We start from the raw sequence: 23,666 nt of genomic DNA on the forward strand, positions 1-23,666 counted from the left end.
TTAACCCAATGTAGGATAATGTTACGAGTGGGAACAGGTTTATTTCTGTGGATATTGAAATGGCAATGAAACTCATGCTGAACTGCGGTAATAGATTGGTTGTTCTTGACAAAACAGTCGTACGCAAAAACGTGGTGTTCTATCGTCCACGGCTCCATGGCTTCAACTGAAAAGAAAATAAAAAAATGCTAAGACTTCGCGAACCTAACGCCACCTACCGCACATCTGTTACTCCACCTAGTGGTGAGTTCTAGCCATTTCAAAGACGTCCATCCTTTCTGCCTCACCCTGTAGACACAAGAAGCTCCGTTATGAAGTTGTCCAATGACTTTACTAAGATTCGCGCTAATGTTGTATTTCCATTTGGTTGCCCATAAAGCCCCATGTCATGCAATGTCAACAGACTTCTCAAGGTATAGATGTTTTTAGATTCCGTTGGTGTTGCAGGTTTTTCCCATATAGGATGTGCAGATCCTGTTCCATGGAGCTTCTTCCGATTTCGGAAGCCAGTTTGGTCTTTGGCAAGAATCGTCTCCGAGTCTTAGTCTGTTGAGGTGGATATTCAACATAACTTGGCTAGGATGACTAATGTGGCTGATTTGGAAGAATGTTGACAAGGGATGGATGACAACTAGCAGTAGAACTAGCTATCAGATCTCAGCCTGAGTTACAAAAGAGTAAGACCGTTGACTCTTTTAGGGTGGGGATCAGAGCTGAAGTACAGTGTTTATTTATTTAAAGAGCTTCTGTAGAAAGCCAAACTCCCCAGGAGGAGAAGAGTAAAAGTTGGATCTGTGTGTCTGTCTGTCTCCATGTCTGCTTGGCTTATGTTTGCCATGAAAGCCAACCATCATTTTCAGGCTGATCTATATTGTGCACAAGTAGTCTGTCTGGATGGACACCATTGTCTTCCTGTCCTTACACATTTTTTTTTGCTCTCTATTCATTTTAGTTTTTATAGTGCCTTTTAAATCTTTTATCAATTTCCTCCCCTTTGAGGTCCAATGCATCAGTATTTTCCGTGAATCAAACGTTGTCGATTGATAATTAAATGCATTTCCAGCCATTCCAAGATGGTTCTCCAGTGCAACAGTTACGATCTTTTCTAAGAATATGTTGAAGAGGGTAGGAGGGGGTGCGCAGCCCTGTCGGAGTCCACACATTCTCCCAAGCCACCTTTGTAGAGGGCTACACTAGAAGCTCCATTATGAAGTTGTCCAATGACTTTACTAAGATTCGCGCTAATGTTGTATTTTCTTTGGGTTGCCCATAAAGCCCCATGTCATGCAATGTCAACAGACTTCTTGAGGTATAGATGTTTTTAGATTCTGTTGGTGCTGCAGGTTTTTTTTTCCCATATAGGATGTGCAGATCCTGTTCCATGGAGCTTCTTCTGATTTCGGAAGCCAGCTTGGTCTTTGGCAAGAATCGTCTCTGAGTCTTAGTCTGTTGAGGTCGATGTTCAACATTACTTGGCTAGGATGGCTAATGTTGCTGATCTGAAAGAATGTTGACAAGGGATGATGACAACTAGCAGTAGTTTTAGCTATCAAATCTCAGCCTCTGACTCTTTTAGTGTGGGAATCAAAGCTGGTGTAACAATAGCGCTATATAGCGCCCGACCCTGCACAGACTACACCCGGAGGCACGTATAAAATAGCACAATATGTTTATTTTTCTTCCCCTGTGGGTGCACGTCTTCCCCATGACCCACAGGCAATACACAGTCCCAAATCAAGCACTTCTAATCACCACCTTCTGGCACCACCACTCCTCCCTTGAAGCTTCGTCCTCTTCCTCCCGACTCTGGCCACTGAGTGGTGGTGGCTGGCCCCTTTTATAGCCCACCCGGAAGTGTTCCAGGTGCTTGACAACCTGGTTCCAACTGCAGTTCTGGGTGGGGCTGAAGATTTGTCCAGCTGGGTTGTGGAATCCAAGCAGCACCCCCTGGCGGCCACCTCAGCTACCAAACGGGCTGTGGAGGACTCCATGCGGGAGGTTGAGGTATCACCGTCGGCCAGGGAGGCTGCCACCGAGCGTCCTGGGGGAGATATTGAGTTGCCCATGGTTGCTCCCCCAGAACATATGCAGCAGGGGCGTCCTGTCCGGGTCCGTCACACTGGATTAGCTTGCCGTCATTTATCTAAGTTACCATTTGCAGAATGCTGTGTTTTAATTGCAGCACTTCAGAATTTGGTTAACCTGACATGCAGAAGGTTGTCTTTTTAATTGCATACCACTGATCCTCTTAAGGAGTTGTATAAACAGTTGAAACACAGCTGATTTGTATGATCAGCATGAAACGGTGCTTAAAATTGTTGCTCTTTTTGGCTGTTGCAATTTTATTGGAAACGGTTGATTTAATTTATTGAATTGTTTTTTATAGTGTCGAAAATCATACCAGTGTTATTCTTTCTCTACATTAAAAGCCTGATTTTAGTCAAAATGGCTTGAGTACTGGAGTGGTTTTTATGGTGTGTGATGGACGGCCGGCGTTTCAGTCTGGCCGGGACTTCCCTCATCAGAAGAAAATAGCCTTTTCAGGGCAATACATCCCCCGGGATGCTAGATGGCAGCTCCCCTGGATGGAAATGGTTCCTCGGATTCCCGCAGGGCAGCATGGGACATGGAGTCCGTCTCTTCAGCCCTGTTGGGTGCCGCCAGGGGGAGCTCACCAGGAACCCGGGGACTATTATGGTTACGTCAACTCGGAAGTACTTTGAAGTCATGAGGACGGAAGCCCACAGTACTTCTGGGATACTTGAAGAAGGCGTTTGACCCGGAGAAGGAATACTTCCGGGTCATGGACTTTAAAAGGACTGTGGGAAACCCAGCAGTTTGAGCCGGAGTAGGGAGGGAGTGAGACAGAGCTGCTGGGAGTGGAGGATTGTGTTTATTGTTGATTATTGATTTACTAGGGGGCTCCGCCCCCTGCTCGCTTCGCTCGCCAACCCCTGGTGTTGGGAATGACAAAGAGCGTGATGTATGAATGAGATATAGAATAGTGTGACGGTGTAGATGATGCAAATAGAAAGCAAACAATAAAGTGTGTGGCACAGTGTAAAGGTTTATTTGAAAATTTCTTTGTACACGCTGTTTAAGTGTAAAAGGTAATTCCAGCTCAGAACTTGTAAGGTCATTTAAGATGGTTATTGTTGTGATCAGAGTCAAGTTTGTCAGAGCTTAGAAAGAGTTGTGTCTCTCCAGGAAGTAATGAATGACTTGGGTATTTATGTTTTCCACATTAATATTTTTTGGACATAATATAGTGCGTTGTGTTAAAAGGGGCATTTGGTCTAATGAGATTGCTGTTCCAAATGTCTCTGTAACTAAGTCGTCGCAGATAAAGGCTTGAGGAATTGTAATAATATGTGCCTGAAGTCCAGCTGTATTGGTGAGTGTACCATCTCTCAGTTGTAATAAGCAATTGTTATGATCTGGTTGTGGACATCGTATCTTTTTTACTAACTGTATCTTTTGAAAGCAATGCTAATTGTCTGCGTATTTTAAGGTGCACTGAACAATAGCTGAGTGCATGGCATCTGGAAGAATAGCTAAGCACTGTCTAAAATCTCCTCCTCATAAAAGTACCTTTCCTCCAAATCGAATATTATTATTCATAAACGTTTGTAGAAGTTTATGAATGGTGTTGAGTAAGTGACTTCATGCCATTGTACATTCATCAATAAACAACATTTTTTCAAGACGGATGTCACGTGCAGTGCCACCGTTAATGTTCATAGTGGATACCGATTTGTAGGATCTAATGTAGTTGATAAAGATTTCACTTTCAGGTACATCGTTATAAGCCTCTGTAGATATTCAGTATATGAATGTAAAGAAGGCAGTCTAATTTGACCCTTTTGACAACAACGTGTAAATGTATAACTTGTATTGCCAGTTGTTTCTTCAGGGAAGTGAACTGAATGACAATGATTGCAAATGACATTCATTAATCCGAATGAATTTTCCTGGTGTATGTTTTTCTTGTGCTGTTTGAGAGGTGGGGGCGGCACGGTGGTGCAGTGGGTAGCGCTGCTGCCTCGCAGTTGGGAGACCTGGGGACCTGGGTTCAATTCCCGGGTCCTCCCTGCGTGGAGTTTGCATGTTCTCCCCGTGTCTGCGTGGGTTTCCTCCGGGCGCTCCGGTTTCCTCCCACAATCCAAAGACATGCAGGTTAGGTGGATTGGCGATTCTAAATTGGCCCTAGTGTGTGCTTGGTGTGTGGGTGTGTTTGTGTGTGTCCTGTGGTGGGTTGGCACCCTGCCTGGGATTGGTTCCCTGCCTTGTGCCCTGTGTTGGCTGGGATTGGCTCCAGCAGACCCCCGTGACCCTGTTTGGATTCAGCGGGTTGGAAAATGGATGGATGGATGTTTGAGAGGTGCGTTGTTGCATGTGTAGTATTTGGGACGTGTTGTTTTGGAGCTGTAATCGATTTGCCTGTGCTGTGTGAGAAGCCCGTTGTAGCCTTCGCTGCCATTAACGTATGTCTGAGACGGGAGGTGTTTCGTTTTGAATCCGTGCCTGTTGCGATGCAGCACTTTGATTGATAGTTTGCGTAATGTGGATCTAGGATGTAGATTTGTGCATATTTGCGTTGTTGATTTGTTTCAGGGTGCACTGTTCCAATGCGATGCAGTATTTGTGCACATATGGGAAAGCAGTATGGGCCATTGCCTTTTGGTGGCCTGATATTTACTCCGGTATATGCAAAAGCAAATGAACCATTGTAGGATCTAATGCAGTTCATAAAGTTTTTACTTTTAGGTACATCGTTAGTTAGAAGCTTTAGTTGAGCTTTGCGTTTTTGGAGTCGAGACATTTTTTCTTTTAGAAATATGGATAAGTAATAAGGAGTATTGCACTCACTGTTAATATGGAGCCTTTTCTGCGGTTGAACGGTTAATAGTGCCTTATTGTAATGAGATCCACCTATGCTGCATAGCCGTCTATTTTGTTGTTTCTTTCGTGTTCGTGTTTTTGTTCCTGTTATCCTTTCCTTTTCGTTTTGTACCCGTGACCGTGTATTCATGACTTGTTTCTTTCTCAGCATGCGAAATATGGATAAGTAATAAGGAGGATCGCAGTCACTGTTAATATGTTTCTTTTTCTGCAGTTGAACGGTTAATAGTGCTTTATTGTAAGGAGATCCACCAATGCTGACACCTATGCTGTCTAGTGTGAAGGTGTTGATGTTCACTTTAGAATATGTGGCTTTGGGTGTCACTTCTTATGGATGTGTGTGTGTGGGGGGTTTGAGGATTGTTGTCGCGCGAGCGTCTTCTTTCTTTTTGTGTTCCTGTGTCTTGTTGAATCCCCCTCTTTGTGTGTGTCCCGTCCCTTGCTTGTAGGGTCTGTGGGGTGGTTTTGTGTTCTTTTTTTTGTGTTCCATGGGCTTGTTGAATCCCCCTCTTGGTATTTGTCCCGTCCGGTGCCTGTAGGGGGGGGGGGGGGGGGGGGGGGGGTGCCTTGCTGTTGTGCGCGGGCCCTTTTTTTTTTTTTTTTTTTTTTTTTTTTTTTTTTGGGTCTAGTTTCGTGTGCAATGTGTTTCGTGCTTTGCTTGTGTTTGAATACTTTTTTATGTGCCGTTTCCTTTTTTCGGTGCTCTTTGCGCCTCATTTCTCAATTTTTCCTGTGCTCACTCCTTTTTTCTGTGGTCTTGTCCGCCTCTCTCGCCCTCTTTTATCCGCCTTTCTCGGCTCCTCAGCCGACCCTCGCGGACTCTTTTTGCGCCTGCGCAGTACGTCTTTTTGCAGCTACGGCCCATGGCCGGATGTGCCTGCGTCCATCATCCGGTTTAGCATTCTCGGTTAGTAATATGGATTATTGAGTATTGTGGAGGAGGAGGTGCTTTGTGCACATTATTATTATAATAAATATAGTTATTGGACTTTTTACCTGGTGTCTCAACGTGTTGTCTGAGGGTTCAGGGGTCAACAGCGCCCCCTATCTGTTACAGGTGATATATTTTTACTTTAACATTTTGGGTGAGCTCTCCTACTTTTACTTGAGTTTTGTGTAGTGATGTATTTCTAAGTACTGGTTTGGGCAACCCTACCCACCTCTGAATATGAGTCACATCTTTCTAATGTGTGGTGTGATGTGTAGGAATAAGCTGAACGTCGTCTCTTGTGAACTGATGTGTGATGAATGTTCCTTCTCATCTTAGCTCCCTTGCCAATGGAACATATTGAAAGAATGGCAGCACTATGCATGAAGGATCTGGATGACGACGACGAGGAGGAGGATGAAGACCTGGAGAATGATGAAGACCTTATGGTACTTGTCTTTGCTGAAGTCTTAAGTTATGTTTGAATACCTTGCCTTGGAGAACACTAAATGTCCAATTATCTGGGCTAAATTACATTCTTGCTTTGGGCACCAGTCTCCATAATTTATAGAAGCAGTGAATACTTTAGACTTACAAACTGGCGTATCACTTTACCAATATGTGTCATGTTCCTTCGTGACATGTTGCCTACACAGCTAAACCAAATAGATTTATTTATAAAATAATGTGAGGCAAAGAGAAAATGCCAGGAAGAATAATACAACAGGGGGAAACAAAATGGCTGTAGTGTTATGCATGCCAAGCATATGTGTCCTGTTTGTCTCTTAACCTTTCAGAATAGTCACCCATCCAAGCTGTTTTCCTGTTTCCAGATTGACCATCCTGGCTCTCTGCTGGTGGGCTTTAATTCCCTGCCTAACAGCTGATGAAGAGCACCAATGGAGTCCTTTCCAAAGTCTGATTTTTCTTTAAGTTGTCCTTAGCGTATTCGATCTGCTGACCCAGCAGACATCCTCTTAACTGGCTGCCCTTCTCATACACGTGTAGAGTCCACAGAACTCTGTTCCTCTGAGTGTCACATCGGCACAGACATGATCACTCCTGTCCTAACATCCGGGCATTGCTTTATTTTTGTCAAGTGACTTGCAAAATGTAATTCAGAACAATAATAAGAATTCATGTTTTGTTTTTGAGGCTGAGCTAAATGACGTCTTGGATGATGTTGATGATAAAGCAACCTCCCCTCCAAAGCCATCACCAGCATGTGAAAGAAGACCACAGGTTTGATATCTATGTTTAAGTATAACTGTACTGGATATGGAAGTTGACTTATAGTGCAAAAAACTATTCAGCTGCTGAAGTCTAGCTTTCTGAGAAGTTATAGATAGATAGATAGATAGATAGATAGATACTTTATTAATCCCAAGTGGAAATTCATATACTCCAGCAGCAGCATACAGATAAAAAAACAAATATTAAATTAAAGAGTGATAACAATGCAGGTAAAACAGACAGTAACTTTGTATAATGTTAACATTTCCCCCCCGGGTGGAATTGAAGAGTCGCATAGTGTGGTGGAGGAACGATCTCCTCAGTCTGTCAGTGCAGCAGGACGGTGACAGCAGTCTGTCGCTGAAGCTGCTCCTCTGTCTGGAGATGATCCTGTTAAGTGGATGCTGTGGATTCTCCATGATTGACAGGAGCCTGCTCAGCGCCCGTCGCTCTGCCACAGATGTCAAACTGTCCAGCTTCATGCCTACAGTAGAGCCTGCCTTCCTCACCAGTTTGTCCAGGCGTGAGGCGTCCCTCTTCTTTATGCTTTATGAAGAGGGCGCTCGCCACAACCGTCTGATAGAACGTTAGTTTATATAGTTTTATATTAGTTTTAATATAACCGGAGTGCGGATCATTCTTGACTCCCCTTCATATTTCCAATGCATTTTCTGGCATGTGATGTCTACAGACTCAAAAGAATACATTTTTAGGCCCATAAGCCTTTCTGCTGCAGTTTATGTTTTGAGTGAGCAGATGCACTGCCGTGACAGACTGTCATGGAGGCTGTAAGTGTGCTTTCAATAACAGCTTGATAAAAGTGAGCCAACACTGATTGGGATTGGTTCAGTTTTTAAAGCTTTCATCCACTGCTGAGCTCTTTGGATAAGAGAAGTTCTGTTTCATTCCAATTCAGACACTTGAGTGTTAATGGAGACCAGCAGAGATTTTAGAAACATGCAATATATTTTAATAGCTTATATTGTATTTCTTTTATATTTTATAGATATATATATATATTTTCTATTTTATTATATTTTACTTTCTTTTATATTATATGGTATTTCTTTGCTTATACCAGATTTTTCTTGAAATGATGACACAACCAATTTTATTTTTAATGCAGTAAGCCAAATGCAGTTCTATCTTAAGAGCTCCATTTCACAGTCATAGCCAGGGCTTCCTTCGTTGCCAAATAGGACGGAGAAAATATTATTAAGATCATTTAAATGGCATTTTTCATGTCAAAAATATTTCTTCACTTACATGGTATATATGCGTTTGCTATCCAAAATTGTGTTCAAAAGTTAAGTGTTTTCTATGATTTTTTAAAAAAATTCAGAGCCTGCCTTGACATTTTATTATGCAACCTGAAAACAAAGGCCAAAAACTTACTGAATATGTTCGATTGTTTTAAGCCAAAAAAAGCTGATCTGCATCTTGAAATTACATACACATTGCCAAACAGCTGATACGTGTCATTTTTGAACAAAAACAAAAATAAAAAATATCATGTGATTCAGCCATTTTAAGAGGAGGCCAGCTGTGTGCTCTACCTCACTGCTTGTCTTTTTCTGCAACAACCTTTCACCCACCAGACACGTGGCTTCCCCTGTAAAGACAAAAATCACACTAAATAATTCCTGACACCTGCTTGATATTTTGTTGATTTACTTCCGTGTTTATGTGAGAAACGAAGACCACTGCTATCACACAAGCGAATAGAAACGCATTCTTACCTCAAGAAAAATTTACCAGAAATATGTGATAAAACAATTATTTCCAGATCCCTTTTTGTTGTCACAAATGTGGTAGAAACACAAAAGGCATGTTTTCTTAAATTAAAACTTTTGCCGTTTTTTTCAATAAAATCAATAAAATTAAAAAAACAAAAAACTTTTGCCATGTCAAATTGGGCATATTGGGTACGTTTTTAAAGTTTTTTGTGTTCAAGTCATGCCCTCATGCCCCCGACTTCCTTTATGAAGCACCAGAGCAGGCAGCGTAAGTCGGTCATTTTCTAACCTGCTCTGTCCTGAACAGAGTCACGGGTGGGGTGCTGGAGCCTATCCCAGCTAGCATACGGTGCAAGGTAGGAAAAAACTTTGGCTAGGGTGCCAGTCCATCACCACCCACTATGGCCAATCTTGGATTGCCAATCCACTTAACCTGCATTTCTTTGGACTGTGGGATGAAACCCACGCAGAAAGAACATGAAAACTCCACGCAGGGAGGACCCTGGTGTCCTTACTATGAGGCAGCAGCATCACCACTGCTCCACCGTGCCACACTGGACTGCGTAAGTATACTTTAAAAATGTATGGAAAACACTTAACTGTAGAACACACTTTCATGTGCCAAAAGCATACGTATATACCATGCTTTTGAAGAAAACACTTTGACTTGAAAAATAACAAAACTTATCTTGTATATAAACGTCTACATGTGGAAGTGTGTGTGTGTGTGTGTGTGTGTCTGTCCGGCCCGGAAGTGAGAGGTGGATTCGGGGTAAGGGCTCCGCCTCAGAGGAAACAGAAAACTCGCTTAGCCACTAATAACACAATCGGGGCCAGCATTTCAGCAAAACGAAACCTCAGAAGGAAGACAAAGTTGCTTAGCCGCTAATGCACAAACGATGCGAGCATGTTGGTGAAATGAATCCTCCTAGGAGGGAGACGACCAGTGTAGTTCCTTTCAATTACCTGACATCTCTACATTTCAATTTTTTTTCTGACGATTTCAATAGTTTCTAGGACCTCGATCTTTTTACAGCATGGACTTGCACAGCTAGTTCTTTAATAAAAGGTAATTTAATAAAGGTTAAAGAGAATAAAAAGACTTTCAGCAGAAAGACATGTTCATTTGTTGCAATAATGAGGGTCAATTGTTAATCAAATTAATGTGAGGTTTTAAATGGTTCCTGTAGTTTATATCAATATAACATAACATTCAGAAACCTGTTTATTCTGGTTTAGGGTCATGGGGAGAGAAGCCTATCCCTTGAACAGCAGGCACAAGAAGGGAACCAGCCTGGATGGGGCACCAGTGCCCATTCACACATATACCCATACTGAATTTAAAATTCCCAGTTATTGTAACCTGAGTGTTTGGATGAGGAAGTTCCCAAAGTATGCAGGCTCAATAATCATGCCACCAATATACAGTACAATCCATCTTAACTGGCCTTGCATTAACCGGCCTGTTAAAATAAAATAAAAAAAAAAAAAAAATTAAATCCTGAGTTGTTCTTTATATAGGGTGTCCCAAAATTCACGCAAGAAGTATTTTTGATAGAGAACACAGGTTTTTAATTAAAAATTTACAATTTTTAATTGATTCATAAAGTATACAGTATAGGGTTATGTATGGAATAGCATATCGGGTAAATGGCCTCCACGGCTTTGCTGGCACATACGCACTCTTTTGTCGAAATTTTCCATGACCGTTTTGCATAAATGTGGCTGAATTTCGTTGATACAGCGCTCAATTTCCACCTTCAAGGTGTGGGTGGTCGTGGGCTTGATGTCATAAACCTTAGAATTCAAAAAACCCCAAAGAAAAAAGTCCAACTGCATTAAATCGCATGATCTGAGCGGCCAATTCTGATCACCAAAACGGGAAATTACACGAACAGGAAATGATTCATGCAGTAATTGAATTGTTTCTCGAGCTGTGTGGAATGTGGCACCGTCTTGTTGAAACCACATGTCGTCCACATCCATATCTTGCAATTTAGGCACAAAAAGCTGGATTATCATGTCACGATAGCGAGCACCATTAACTGTTATTGCCTGACCAGCCGCATTTTCGAAGAAGAATGGTCCGATGATGCCTCCAGCCCAGAATCCGCACCAAACAGTGACACGTTGTGGTTGCATTTGTTTCTCAACAACGCGTTGTTCTTTCGTGTGGCGCTCCATTTTTAGTAACCCTGAACTGTGAGCTGTCACACTGTCTTTTTTTTTCATTGGCAACACTTTACCGCACAAATGGCGCCAAATTCAAATCTTGTGTGAATTTTGGGACACCCTCTATTATATGTATGCACTTCCTTCTTTCCTGGAAGGTGAGAGGGCTCCTACTTTCAGAGTGATTTCTGTTTACATACTCCTTTATGAATTTTCTACGGTGCCTTCTTCTTTCTACCTGGCAGCTCCCCTGCTTCTCCCATTGGGCTTCACAACAGGGGACTCACCTTACCTGCAGGGGCAGCTGCCTCCACACTGGTCCAGTAGCCCTCAGATCCCTGGCCATGTCGGGCTCCATCCGGACCGAGACTTGGGTTCTTTCCCCAGTGGCCAGGGTGCTCACGCTGGAGCTAAACTAGCCCAAAGTCTCCACGACTGCTGCTGTCTTTCGACGGCCAGTCGTCTTCAATACCGGTCACTCCAGCTCCGTGATCGCTCAGCTGGAGCGACCGCTTTCTTCAGCCCCACCGAGTATTGCCCAAACACTCATCTGCAGGGGTTCACCTCCCAGCTGCCTGCCTTTGCTCCATCGAATCTGCTCTCGCTCGCTCACTTGCTCTCCTGCACCAGCTTTCCTCTATCTGCTTCCTTCTCCATTAACCTTCCGTGCTTTCCTGTTCTCCCCCTAGCCGCCTTGCGCTTCTATTTATCACGGGGGCGTGGATCAGATGTGGCAATCAGCAGTTCCTGGGAACAATTACAGATGCGGACGACTCCTCACCTGTGCACTTAAGCTACAGTTGTGCTTGAAAGTTTGTGAACCCTTTAGAATTTTCTATATTTCTGCATAAATATGACCTAAAACATCATCAGATTTTCACTCAAGTCCTAAAAGTAGATAAAGAGAAACCAGTTAAACAAATGAGACAAAAATGTTATACTTGGTCATTTATTTATTAAGGAAAATGACCAAAAAGTATGTGAACCTTTGCTTTCAGTATCTGGTGTGACCCCCCTTTGCAGCAATAACAGCAACTAAACATTTCTAGTAACTGTTGATCAGTCCTGCACACCGGCTTGGAGGAATATTAGCCCATTCCTCCGTACAGAACAGCTTCAACTCTGGGATGTTGGTGGGTTTCCTCACATTAACTGCTCGCTTCAGGTCCTTCCACAACATTTTGATTTGGATTAAGGTCAGGACTTTGACTTGGCCATTCCAAAACATTAACTTTATTCTTCTTTAACCATTCTTTGGTAGAGCGACTTGTGTGCTTAGGGTCGTTGTCTTGCTGCATGACCCACCATCTCTTGAGATTCAGTTCATTGACAGATGTCCTGACATTTTCCTTTAGAATTCTCTGATATAATTTGGAATTCATTGTTCCATCAATGAAGGCAAGCCGTCCTGGCCCAGATACAGCAAAACAGGCCCAAACCATGATACTACCACCACCATGTTTCACAGATGGGATAAGGTTCTTATGCTGGAATGCAGTGTTTTCCTTTCTCCAACCATAACGCTTTTCATTTAAACCAAAAAGTTCTATTTTGGTCTCATCCGTCCACAAAACATTCTTCCAATATGGTTTGTCCACGTGATCTTTAGCAAACTGCAGACGAGCAGCAATGTTTTGTTTTGGAGAGCAGTGACTTTCTCCTTGCAACCCTGCCATGCACACCATTGTTGTTGAGTGTTCTCCTGATGGTGGAATCATGAACATGAACATTAGCCAATGTGAGAGAGGCCTTCAGTTGCTTAGAAGTTACCCTGGGGTCCTTAGTGACCTCGCCGACTATTACACGCCTTGCTCTTGGAGTGATCTTTGTTGGTCGACCACTCCTGGGGAGGGGAACAATGGTCTTGAATTTCCTCCATTTGTACACAATCTGTCTGACTGTGGATTGGTGGAGTCCAAACTCTTTACAGATGGTTTTGTAACCTTTTCCAGCCTGATGAGCATCAACAACTCTTTTTCGGAGGTCCTCAGAAATCTCCTTTGTTTGTGCCATAATACACTTCCACAAACATGTGTTGTGAAGAGCAGTCTTTGATAGATCCTGTTCTTTAAATAAAACAGGGTGCCCACTCACACCTGATTGTCATCCCATTGATTGAAAACACCGGACTCGAATTTCACCTTCAAACTAACTGCTAGTCCTAGAGGTTCACATACTTTTGCCACTCACAAATATGTAATATTCGATCATTTTACTCAATAAATAAATGACCAAGTATAATATTTTTGTCTCATTTGTTTAACTGGTTTCTCTTTATCTACTTTTAGGATTTGAGTGAAAATCTGATGTTTTAGGTCACATTTATGCAAAAATATAGAAAATTCTAAAGGGTTCGCAAACTTTCAAGCACAACTGTAGGATCGCCCACATCAAGAATTCCCCGGGAACCGATCGGACACACATACTCGCTAAGCTGCCAGTGCGGCAATTATTTATTTAAAAAGTAGCCTTTTTGACTTGAGCTGTGCACCCGCTACACCACACTGTCCAGTCGTTGTACGAGAAAAAAACCCGTGTGCGAGATCGTGGATTACGCCTTGTGGATATGGTTTCTTCAGGAACGTCAAAGAGGTACAGTACATACCTTAGAAATATTTTTCTATATGAAAATAGGTATGCGTCGGAAAACGTCAACCGGCCATGGATCCAGTCCCGAGGTGGCCGGTTAAGAGGGATTGTACTTTAAATGGAATTTTCTCAATTTCTTGAACTTTACTGCAGTTTCTCATCTATCCATTCATATAATCTTACTCATCAAATCTAAAGAAAAGTCACTTTTTATGTCAGTATGGCTTTGTTATGGAATGTTAAACATTCTAATCTTTTTTTTTTTTTTTCCAAGTCTGCATTAACCTGAGCAAGGTCAGCCTGAAAGGCTCCCTCTTCATACAAGCTTAAAGCGGATTAATCTATGGCTGCTTAAAAAGCTTGACTCCTCTTCTGTCTCATGTTTACTAGTTAAACAAAAGCTGTTTGAAGTTTATGCCATTTATAGCCTGACCCTTCTGTATATCTAAGGCACAGACCAAATAATTTCATTGCTCTTCCTATATGCCTAGGCCTTGTCTCAGAGAAGCTCCTTGCTTTCCTTTTTTGTCGGCCTACTCCCACACTCGGTCCCCCAGCCCAAAACACTTATTTTCTCTGGTGTTTCTTAAAACATTCTGGTTTTAATACCTTTCTGAGCTTCTTTTTGTTAAATGATTTGTGTTTATTGGTCTCTTTATTGTAATCTCTTATAGTAAATACTCTCCATTTTTCCCATCCCATGCTGCACACTTAAATAAAAAATAAAAACATAAAGGCTCTAGAATGATTTTAACACAATATGTCATTATTTCCAATTAGTTACGAATAGCAAACACACTATCCCTGTAGAGCTCAACTCGTACTAGTCTCAACTGCAGTATTTACGGCTTGTTATTTTGTTTTAATTTTTGAAAATGGCAAATACATTGCCCTCCATAATGTTTGGGACAAAGACACCTTTTTTTTCTTTGATTTCCCCCTCTGCTCCACAGTTTGAAATTACGAATTGAACACTTCAGACACCGTTATTAAAGTGCACATTGCAGACATTCATTTAAGGGCATTTGCAGACATTTTGGTCACACCATTTAGAAATGACAACACTTTTTCTACATGGTCTCTGCAATTCAGGGCACTGTATTGTTTGGGACACAGCAGTGGCAGGTCCATTAAAGATGTCATATTTAGGAAATTGTCACATGCAATGACTGCTTGAAGTCTGCACTTCATAGACATGACCAGGTGCTGAGGATCATCTCTGGTGATGCTCTTGCAAGCCTCTAATGAAACCACTTCAGCTCCTGCTTGTTTCGGGGGGCTTGTCCTCTTAAGTTTTCTCTTCAGCATGTGGAAGGCCTGTTCAGTTGGATTTAAATCGGGTGACTGGCTTGGCCGTCGAAGAATTTTCCAATTTTTTGTCTTTGATAAACTGTATAGGTTTACTTACCTTGGCAGTGACATTCATGTCTCTGGTGACTCTTCCTATGAAGTCAGTAGACAGACTGGGAGAGCATGGGGGGTCATGAGGTTGCTGGAAAGGGGTGTGTGGCACTCCAAATATCTATGCAAAAGGACGAAAATCCAAGTCTTCAGAGTCCTGGTGCTTCCTGTCTTGCTATATGGTTGCGAGACATGGACGCTATCCAGTGACCTGAGATGAAGACTGGACTCCTTTGGTACTGTGTCTCTCTGGAAAATCGTTGGATACTGCTGGTTTGACTTTGTGTTGCTCATTAAGTCCCGAATGAGGCACATTACCTGCATTGTGAGGGAGCGTCAGTTGCGGCACTACGGCCATGTGGCGCAATTCCCCGTAGGTGATCCAGCTCGCAGGATCCTCAGCACCATATTTCACAGGTGAGCTGGTCTGCTTTGGATCTTGGGCAGTTCCTTGTCATCTCCACACTTTGCACTTGCCATCACTCTAACGCAGGTTCATCTTTGTCTCGTTTGTCCACAACACCTTTTCCCAGAATTCTGCAGGCTCTTTGAAGTCCTTTTTTCAATCTGTAATCTGGCCATCCTATTTTTGTAGCTAGCTAGTTGTTTGCATCTTGCAGTTTGGCCTCTGTATTTCTGTTCATGAAGTCTTCTGCTGATAATCGTCTCTGAGTCACTACACACACACACACACACACACACACACATGTCTGGCCCCTGAAGACTGTTTCTGGTCTGTCACACAAGCGTTTGGGGCTTTTTCTTGACTATAGTGAGGATTCCTCTGTAATCAGCAGTGGCAGTCTTCCTTGGCCTAGCAGTCCTTTTGTGATTACTGAGCCCACCATTGCGTTCATTCTTCTTCATGATATTCCAGACAGTTGATTTCGGTCATCCTAAGGTTTTCCCGATGTCTCCAATGCTTTGAATCTTGTTTTTCAGCCTCATAATGGCTTCTTTGACTTTCATCTACACAGCTCTTTTCCTCACGTTGAACAATGCAAACTACAGACTCCAATGGGTAGAAGCAAATTGAGGTATCTTATGAAGCCAAGAAACCCACCTGAGGAATCACAAACACCTGTGACACCAATTGTCCCAAACATTACAGTGCCCTGAAATGGGGGTTTGGGGGCATAACTAAAAGTGTTGTGTGACCGAAATGAATTCAAAACTGTGGAGCAGAAGGGGAGATCAAGGAAACAAGTGTCTTTGTCCCAAACATTATGGAGAACGCTGTATAGCCTTCAGCCAAGCAGCATCTTTTGCTTCTACCTTGTTATTTTTTTCTTATTTATGCACTGCTGGAATTTTACTTTGAATAACCATCTGTGTAGACTTTTTCCCTTCTGCAGCATGGTATAAACTTCACATTTGCAATCTCCTAAATGTGACCTATCAGACGCCTGCTCTGATTGTGCCCTACCCATATCAGCCAACCAGGACTCATATTTTTCATTTACATTTATTTCTTTGGCTGATGCCTTCATCCAAGGGTGCCTTCATTTGCAATACAATTGGTTCCATTTCTTTTATTTTTCCCAATTAGAGCACAGGCAGGTGAAGTGACCTGCTCAGGGTCACACAGTGTCATTGGCAGGATTTGAAGCCACATCCTCAGGGTTTGAAGTCCAAAGCATTAACCACTGTGCCACATTGCCTGCCTAAGTGCTCTTTATTTAGGTAGGTTAGCTTATTCAGGTTTATAATTGTGAGGAATGAAGAGGGATATGCTGAATAGTGGCTTGCTGTGAGTGTCTGTACGGTTGGCGAAAACTCGGACATTTTCTTTAATTAAAAGAAAAGAATACGTAAAAGAATGTAAATGTATTCAATGGCCCCTTTGCCAACTGGGTCCCAGGGTGTGCACCTTACTCACCCTGATATTAGATCTGGCCATGGCTGAAAGTACAGGTGCAGCAGTAGTATATAAGGACAGGGTGTATACTTCCGCAGGGTTTTAACTTTTAACTGCTCATGTTGAGGGTCTCTAACGTATCTTTAATTTTTGACTATTTCAATCATACCTTCTGTTCAGACATAATAATGGTTGCTGAGAATAAGGGTGGTTGTGCCTTTTTCAGTTTACCACTTAGTTTTAACAAATAGCCAGTTATGGATTGACCAGCCATTCATGATTAGTTGGACATTTATCCAAGCGATCATTACAATACAATGCAGTCTATTTTTGTATAGCCCAAAATCACACAAAAAAATGGGCTTTAATAGGCCCTGCCTCTTGACAGCCCCCCAGCCTTGACTCCCTAAGAAGACAAGGTAAAACTCCCAAAAAAAACCCATGTAGGGAAAAAATGGACGAAACCTCGAGAAAGGCAGTTCAAAAAGAGACCCCTTTCCAGGTAGGTTGGGCGTGCAGTGGGGGTCAATACAATACAATACAATACACAGAACAGAACAAATCCTCAATACTGTATAAAAATAAACATTTTGCAAGTACGGAGCAGAATTTAACAGTAGATGATATCACATAAGTACTGTAGGCCTGAGCCAGTGTTTTAAATAACATAAATAGAACCTGAAATAACAAATTTATATGTAACAAACTTACAAGCAATATCCACGAAAGGGTTCATATGAATAGTCTTGTGTGTACTTTTCCGAAATGTGTTGTTTTCAGGATTCCTTTAATTCTAGTTAAGCTGTGATTATTCTTTGGTTATTAAAACAAGGGAAATACTGCTTTGGACCACACAAAATTTTGGAGGTTCTTAATTCCTTGAAGAACTATTTTTAAGCAGTAATATCTTTTTGAATATTGCTAGCTACAGAAGGACTTCAGCTAAAGAGTCACCAGCCTTTTTAATATCCCTCAGGTGCAGTCAGCTCCTTCTGGAATGGAGGAAAGTCCGGAGTCTATGCTGGAAGAAAGGCTCTCCATGTATCAATCGGCCATCAAAAATGCCAAAACTGCTGGAGAAGGGAGTAAAGCTCGCCGCTATGAACGCGGCCTCAAGGTAGGTAGTGTTGAGATGTTTAGGCGCTCCAAGAACCTGAGCTGACTGCTGGGAATTTAGCTCCTTTTTTTCTCATTCAGCATAATTTCTCCATGCCAGGCCAGTGGTCTCATGTTTTGAAAGAGAGACAAATGAAAGTTCCACTTTCAGGCTGAAAAGCAAAGAGTGGCGGAGTATACATCAAAAAAAAATTTTCTAAACAGTTCCTTTTCTACAAATTTCTTTCAGAAAGCAAAATTCAATTGTCTTTAAGAGAAATGTGTGCCAATTTTGAAAGGAATATCCTTCACAATTGCACTTCAGGTTATTTATAACTAAACAATGTCATAGTCTTGGGATGGACAAAACTCATCCTGGGTTGAAGCCTCCGCATTTGACATGATGGGTTACTGTCTTTTCGTTATTGCATAGTCAGTGCATGGCAAATGTCTGCACATACAGTACAGGTGGGCACAGTCTGAATTGTGTCCAGGCCCACCAGTGAAGATTTTGTTGACTCTAGGGCATCTACCATTCTATCCAGTTTAATTTGCAAGTGCCATAGGTCAGCCTTTTGTACTTATGTACCTGAATGTCACAAAATATTGTTGTTTGTGTGTCAAACTGGGGAGATTTTGCCCATTGCTAATGACCCGTGAGTTTACCTGTTGTAGTTTTAATAAATTATTTACTTTTGGTTTTTAAGTCATTTCATATCACTTTCATGAACCAGGAGTCCCAAAGCCTGTAATCCCATTAACATTTCCAAAAATGCCCACTAGGAGGGGATATCACCATCAGAACACCCACTAGTACTGTAATAGGGCAATCACAGAATCTTTACAAATAAAACATTTTATTCTTCACAAAAATGAAGCTCCATAAGACCACAAAAGGCATAATGGAGTCGCTTATAACACCAAAGGCAACCCAAAGCAAACAAATCAAAATACAGATATTCAAAGAATCATCAAAATACAGAGCAGGATGGTGAAAATCTAGAAATCCAATAAATCAGATAAACAAAAGTAAACTCACCACTCCCAGGCACATTTGAAATGAACCGCCAGGAACCGTGGGAGACCCTATGGATTCATTGGGCAGTGTCTGGTGCTGATTGGCAGGTGGCCCCGTCTCTTTGGCACAGAGTACATGGAACATAACACAGGCAGCTTACATACATAAACAAAATCAGAAACAAGAAATAATGCACATAATCAGCATAAATCGAACAATTATAAATGAACAAAGGAGACAAAACATGTATTTGAACCTTAGCCAGGGGAGGAAGTGTGACAATGCAGGTTCTTCTCTATGCACCCACTACCTTTTTGGGAACTTTTGAACCCGACACCGTTGGTAATGTCACCGGATGTGCTGATCAGTGAGGACACAACGAAGCAAGGGGATGGTGCAGACAGTGCTTTTATTAGAAACGACAAAAAACAAAAGTGTTCAAATAAATAGTGCAGTGCATCACAAAGTCATGAAATAAATAATCCATTAAAAGCAAGTGAAATTGTGGAGGTTAACATCCAATAAACAAATCAATCCTTTAAAAAATGAGATTAAATCAAGCAATCCTGTAAAACAATGCCCGGTGCCTTCTTCGACTGGCAACTCCCCTACTTCACCCATCCAGGCTTTGCACCAGGGAAGTCACCCTACCTGCAACTGTCCTTCTGTTCCTGCTGGTCTGTTCGCCTTCCAAACCCTGGCTGTGGTGGGCTGCACCAGACTGTCACTTGGGCTCCCCAGCGACCAGGGTGCTCACGCTGGGGCTTTCACTTACCAAGTTCCAGACTCCTGTGACCTTATGCGGCAAACCTACCACCTTCCAGTCACTCCTGCTCCTCCAAAGAGCTCAGTAGGAGCGACCACTTCTAGCTGCCCCCCCCCCCCCCAAAGTGTCGGCCTAACACTCCTGAGGGGCTTTTCTCCCAGGTGCCTGATATAGCGACCCTGCCTTTGCTTGCTCGCTCGCTCTCACCCACACACCAGCTTTCAGCTTCCTGCACCCTTCTTCTCCCATAACCTCCGTCTACTTTATTTCTCTCTCCCCTCTGCACTCGAGCTCCTACTATATATAATGGGGATGTGGCTCAAGTGTGGCGATTAGCAGTTCCCGGCATCAATTATGGATGCGGACGATTCCTCACCTGTGGAAGGAAACGCCCAACTCATGAAGTGCCCGAGAACCGCTCTGGCCACACTACCACGTCCCCTCTTTAATCCGCGAGTTATTTATTTAAAACTGGCCCTTTCTTCTGAGCCGTGGACCTGGTATACTACAGGAACCCACCACCAACACGGACACCAACATTTTGCCTGTTGTGTTTAAGTATTTTTAGAACACTGTACCCCTGCTTCTTGGTGAAGCTAATTATTTGAACCCATGGTGTATTTGAAATACAGGGGATAGATTAGTTTCAAACCCTTCTGGAAAAAAATAACATAACTTTAGCAAAAACATCTTCTGAATATCCCCTTATTGTTTCAAAACCACTTGAAAGCATGACAACAACACACATTATTTAGTATGGCATCTTTTCAATTGTCTAAATATCATGTTAGCACATTTCACTGCTCAAAGTGCTTCAGTGAGTGGGGAGCCACCTCAGTCACCGCTAATGTGTAACATCCACCTGGATGTTGTGACAGCAGCCATTTTTGAGCCAGTACATTCATCACACAATAGCTGTAGGATGGTGAAGTGGTGAGAGGGGGAGAATTAGAGATAGAGGATGATTGGGGTCCAGAATGACTAGGCTGTGGTGGACAATTTAGCCTGGACATTGGGATACACCCTACTCGTTACGAAGGATGCCCAGGGATCTTTTATGACCACAGAGAGTCAGGACCTGAGATTTACGTCTGAAGGACAGCACCATTTTCACAGCACAGTGTCCCCGTCACTGCACTGTGGCATTGAGATCCTCATTCAGACCACAGGGTAAGCATTCCCTCCAGTCCTCACCAATGTCCGCAGATGCAGGTTAATTAACTTGCTTTGGATGTCACAGTGATTCTGTGGTGACCAATGATACCAGCAGACTTTTAGTTTATCACCCATCACCTTAATACACAACCCACAGAACCCCACATATTTCTTATTTTATAAATAGTATTTATTTTAACCATATTGTTTTGTATCTGCAGACACTGGAGTCAATGTTGGTCTCAGTCAAAAAGGGAAAGAAGATCAATATAGAAGAAATCCCACCACCGGTTGCCACTGGCAGCAAGCCGGCTCCCACCGAGGCTTTCCCACCTAAACCTGAACCAGTGGAAAGCCAGTTTAAGAAAGAAGAAGAAAATGCCCCCTCTCTGCAAACTCGGGCCACCAGACCCAATCTTCCAATTCCATCCATTGAAACTTCTCCTCCATTGCCTTCTCCTGACTATCCGGCTCCTCAAAAGCTTGCACCACCACCCGTACCAAAAAAGCCTACCTTGATGCCTCCTACACAACCAGCGCTTCTTCCAAAACTTTCCCCGAGTACCCCATTACAGCAGTCATTGGCTTCAACACCTGAAACACCACTCATTTCTCCACTCACACCAACAAAACCCCCAAGTGTGGCACCGACAGGTAGGTAGTGCCGTATTATCAAGATAGCTTTTTGCTGTGACAAACAATGGTCCACCTTCTTGAAGTAACAATTGAATGATATCTATTCAGACCCTACAGTCTTTTTTGGAATGAATGATTGTGAATGTTTAGAGTTGTCAATCTTGTTTAACCTCCTTAGCGTTACGTTTTTTCCCCAAAAAAACATAAGCATTACATTTTTTGGATTGAAAAATTACATATTTATTAATCTTTCTACTGTAAATTGTTCAAAACACTAAAAGTACATAGAAGTGTAGAAAGTATAATAATGATACAAATAATAATAATAATGAATAATAACTATAATGTCTCTATTATATAAAAAAAAATTCTGCGACAAGACTTTTTTGAAGAGATTTTTTTTCAAATCCCGCGAGACAAGACTTTTGACATGAGATTTTTTTCAAGTCTCGCCCTCCTCTCAACCATAATCAACCACGCCCGTGGTCCACTCACATCTCAGTCTTGTGAATGCTTTTGATAGACACATTTCCTGCTCTCTCAGCTCTTATAAGTTTTTACGTTTTCCTCACTTTAAGTTCCCAATTAAAGAAGATGAATTATGTCCAAATCTTATTAATGAATTTCATCCTGAAGGGATATCAACAGAAGAAATGAGTACACTGGCAATCCTAGCACCGAGAAATGATGAAGTCAAATGAATTAACACCAAACTTGTCGATGCGGTTTCACGGTAAATCGGTTAAATGCATAGCATACAGACTCTGCTGAAACAGTTGGTGGTGATGGTGCGGAAGATGAAAATGTCAACTTACAATATCACGTAGAATATCTACAGTCGTTAACACCGTCCGGTCTTCCACTGCCCGAATTACTGTTGAAAGAAGGATGTATCCAAGAAAGGTAATGTAGTACATATTCCCCGGATAACATTAGCCAACAAAGGAGATCTTGATATGCCATTCGTATTAAAACGTTAACCATTTCCTGTTAGAATAGATTTTGCAAAGACAATTAACAAATCACAAAGACAAACATTCGAAAAAGTTGGTTTATTTATTAGAGATAAAAGAAACGAATTTCTCTTACGGGCAGTTATACGTTGCGTTGTCACGATGCAAGTCCAAACAAAGAATCAAAATTCAATGTGATATTGACGAAAATTTAATTCAAAAAATTGTTTTTACTGAAGTTTTACAGAAAAAGTGTAAGTTTAAAAAATATTTGTGTGTTAATTTTAAAGCCAAACAGAACGGAATCGTATAACGCAACGAAAAATTCGAACGCAACATGGAACATAATTTACTTTCAAATTATTACATTTTACTATTTTTTTACTATGGTTAATTACTCACTGTAATGTAAAATATTTCTGTTATGCATATGTAACAATTCCTGTGAAAATAACAACCTGTTTAAATTGTACATCCACATCCCCACATGCGAGTGGCAGAACCGCAAAGTGGCTTACATGTAGCGCCGGCCTGCGGGTTGGCGAGCAAAGCCAACAATAAAAATAATGCAAATACCGTATATACTGTCAGTTTGTGTGGTATGTCTTGAAGCACGGTGAAATACGCAGTTCAGTTGGAACAATAGTAGTGTGATTCCTTGTGGATTTTCTTTCCAGACTGATCAGCTTTTGAACAGCACACTGCACATGTGCAGTTGACACGAGCGTCACTTTCGGATTCATCAGAATCACTTTTGATTTCACTGTCCATTTCAGTTTCACTGACAGAAGACTGATTTACTTCGTCATCACTGTGCGTGCAACACCTGGGCTACTGAGAAACGTTTCCTATAAGACGCCATTATCAGGCTAGGAGAAGATGTGGCTTCACCGTTGCCTGGGTAACACTCGGGCCTGTCACTTACACAAGAGACGCCTTTATTATTTCCCAAGCAACGCTTGGCACTAACAATGTTGCTACTTTTACAGCCTGAGTAAACCTCAGGTCTAACACTTATGAGAGACACGTCTATACAGTTGTCTGAGTGACACTCGGGACTAACACTTTTAGCACTCTTTTTACAGCCCAAGTAACGCTTGTGTCTAATGCTGAGGAGGTTAAGGTATAGGTTTAGATTACAATCCTTTATGTGCTTTGTAAGTGCCATGGTGGATGGATTGGCACCCCAACTGATTAAGATTAATGGGTGGATTGGGGGAGGTT

At 42.1% G+C, this 23,666-nt stretch overlaps 1 protein-coding gene across 9 annotated transcripts in view; it reads left to right on the forward strand.

Annotated features, from left to right (window-relative positions):
• The window catches only part of cc2d1a (coiled-coil and C2 domain containing 1A), a 96,773-nt gene that overhangs the window by 15,701 nt on the left and 57,406 nt on the right, over positions 1–23,666 (forward strand). For all 9 annotated transcript variants that reach the window (XR_007933773.1, XR_007933774.1, XR_007933775.1 and 6 more), the window contains exons 3-6: positions 6,170–6,279; positions 6,986–7,072; positions 17,796–17,936; positions 21,075–21,507. Coding sequence is in view for 2 of the 9 variants with exons in the window: in XM_028822562.2 (XP_028678395.2) it covers positions 6,170–6,279; positions 6,986–7,072; positions 17,796–17,936; positions 21,075–21,507 (771 nt within the window). In the remaining 7 variants the exon portion in view is untranslated. The remainder of the gene's footprint in view (positions 1–6,169; positions 6,280–6,985; positions 7,073–17,795; positions 17,937–21,074; positions 21,508–23,666) is intronic.

This window comes from Erpetoichthys calabaricus, chromosome 17 (assembly GCF_900747795.2).
Source record: "Erpetoichthys calabaricus chromosome 17, fErpCal1.3, whole genome shotgun sequence".
Classification (NCBI taxonomy): Eukaryota; Metazoa; Chordata; class Cladistia; order Polypteriformes; family Polypteridae; genus Erpetoichthys; species Erpetoichthys calabaricus.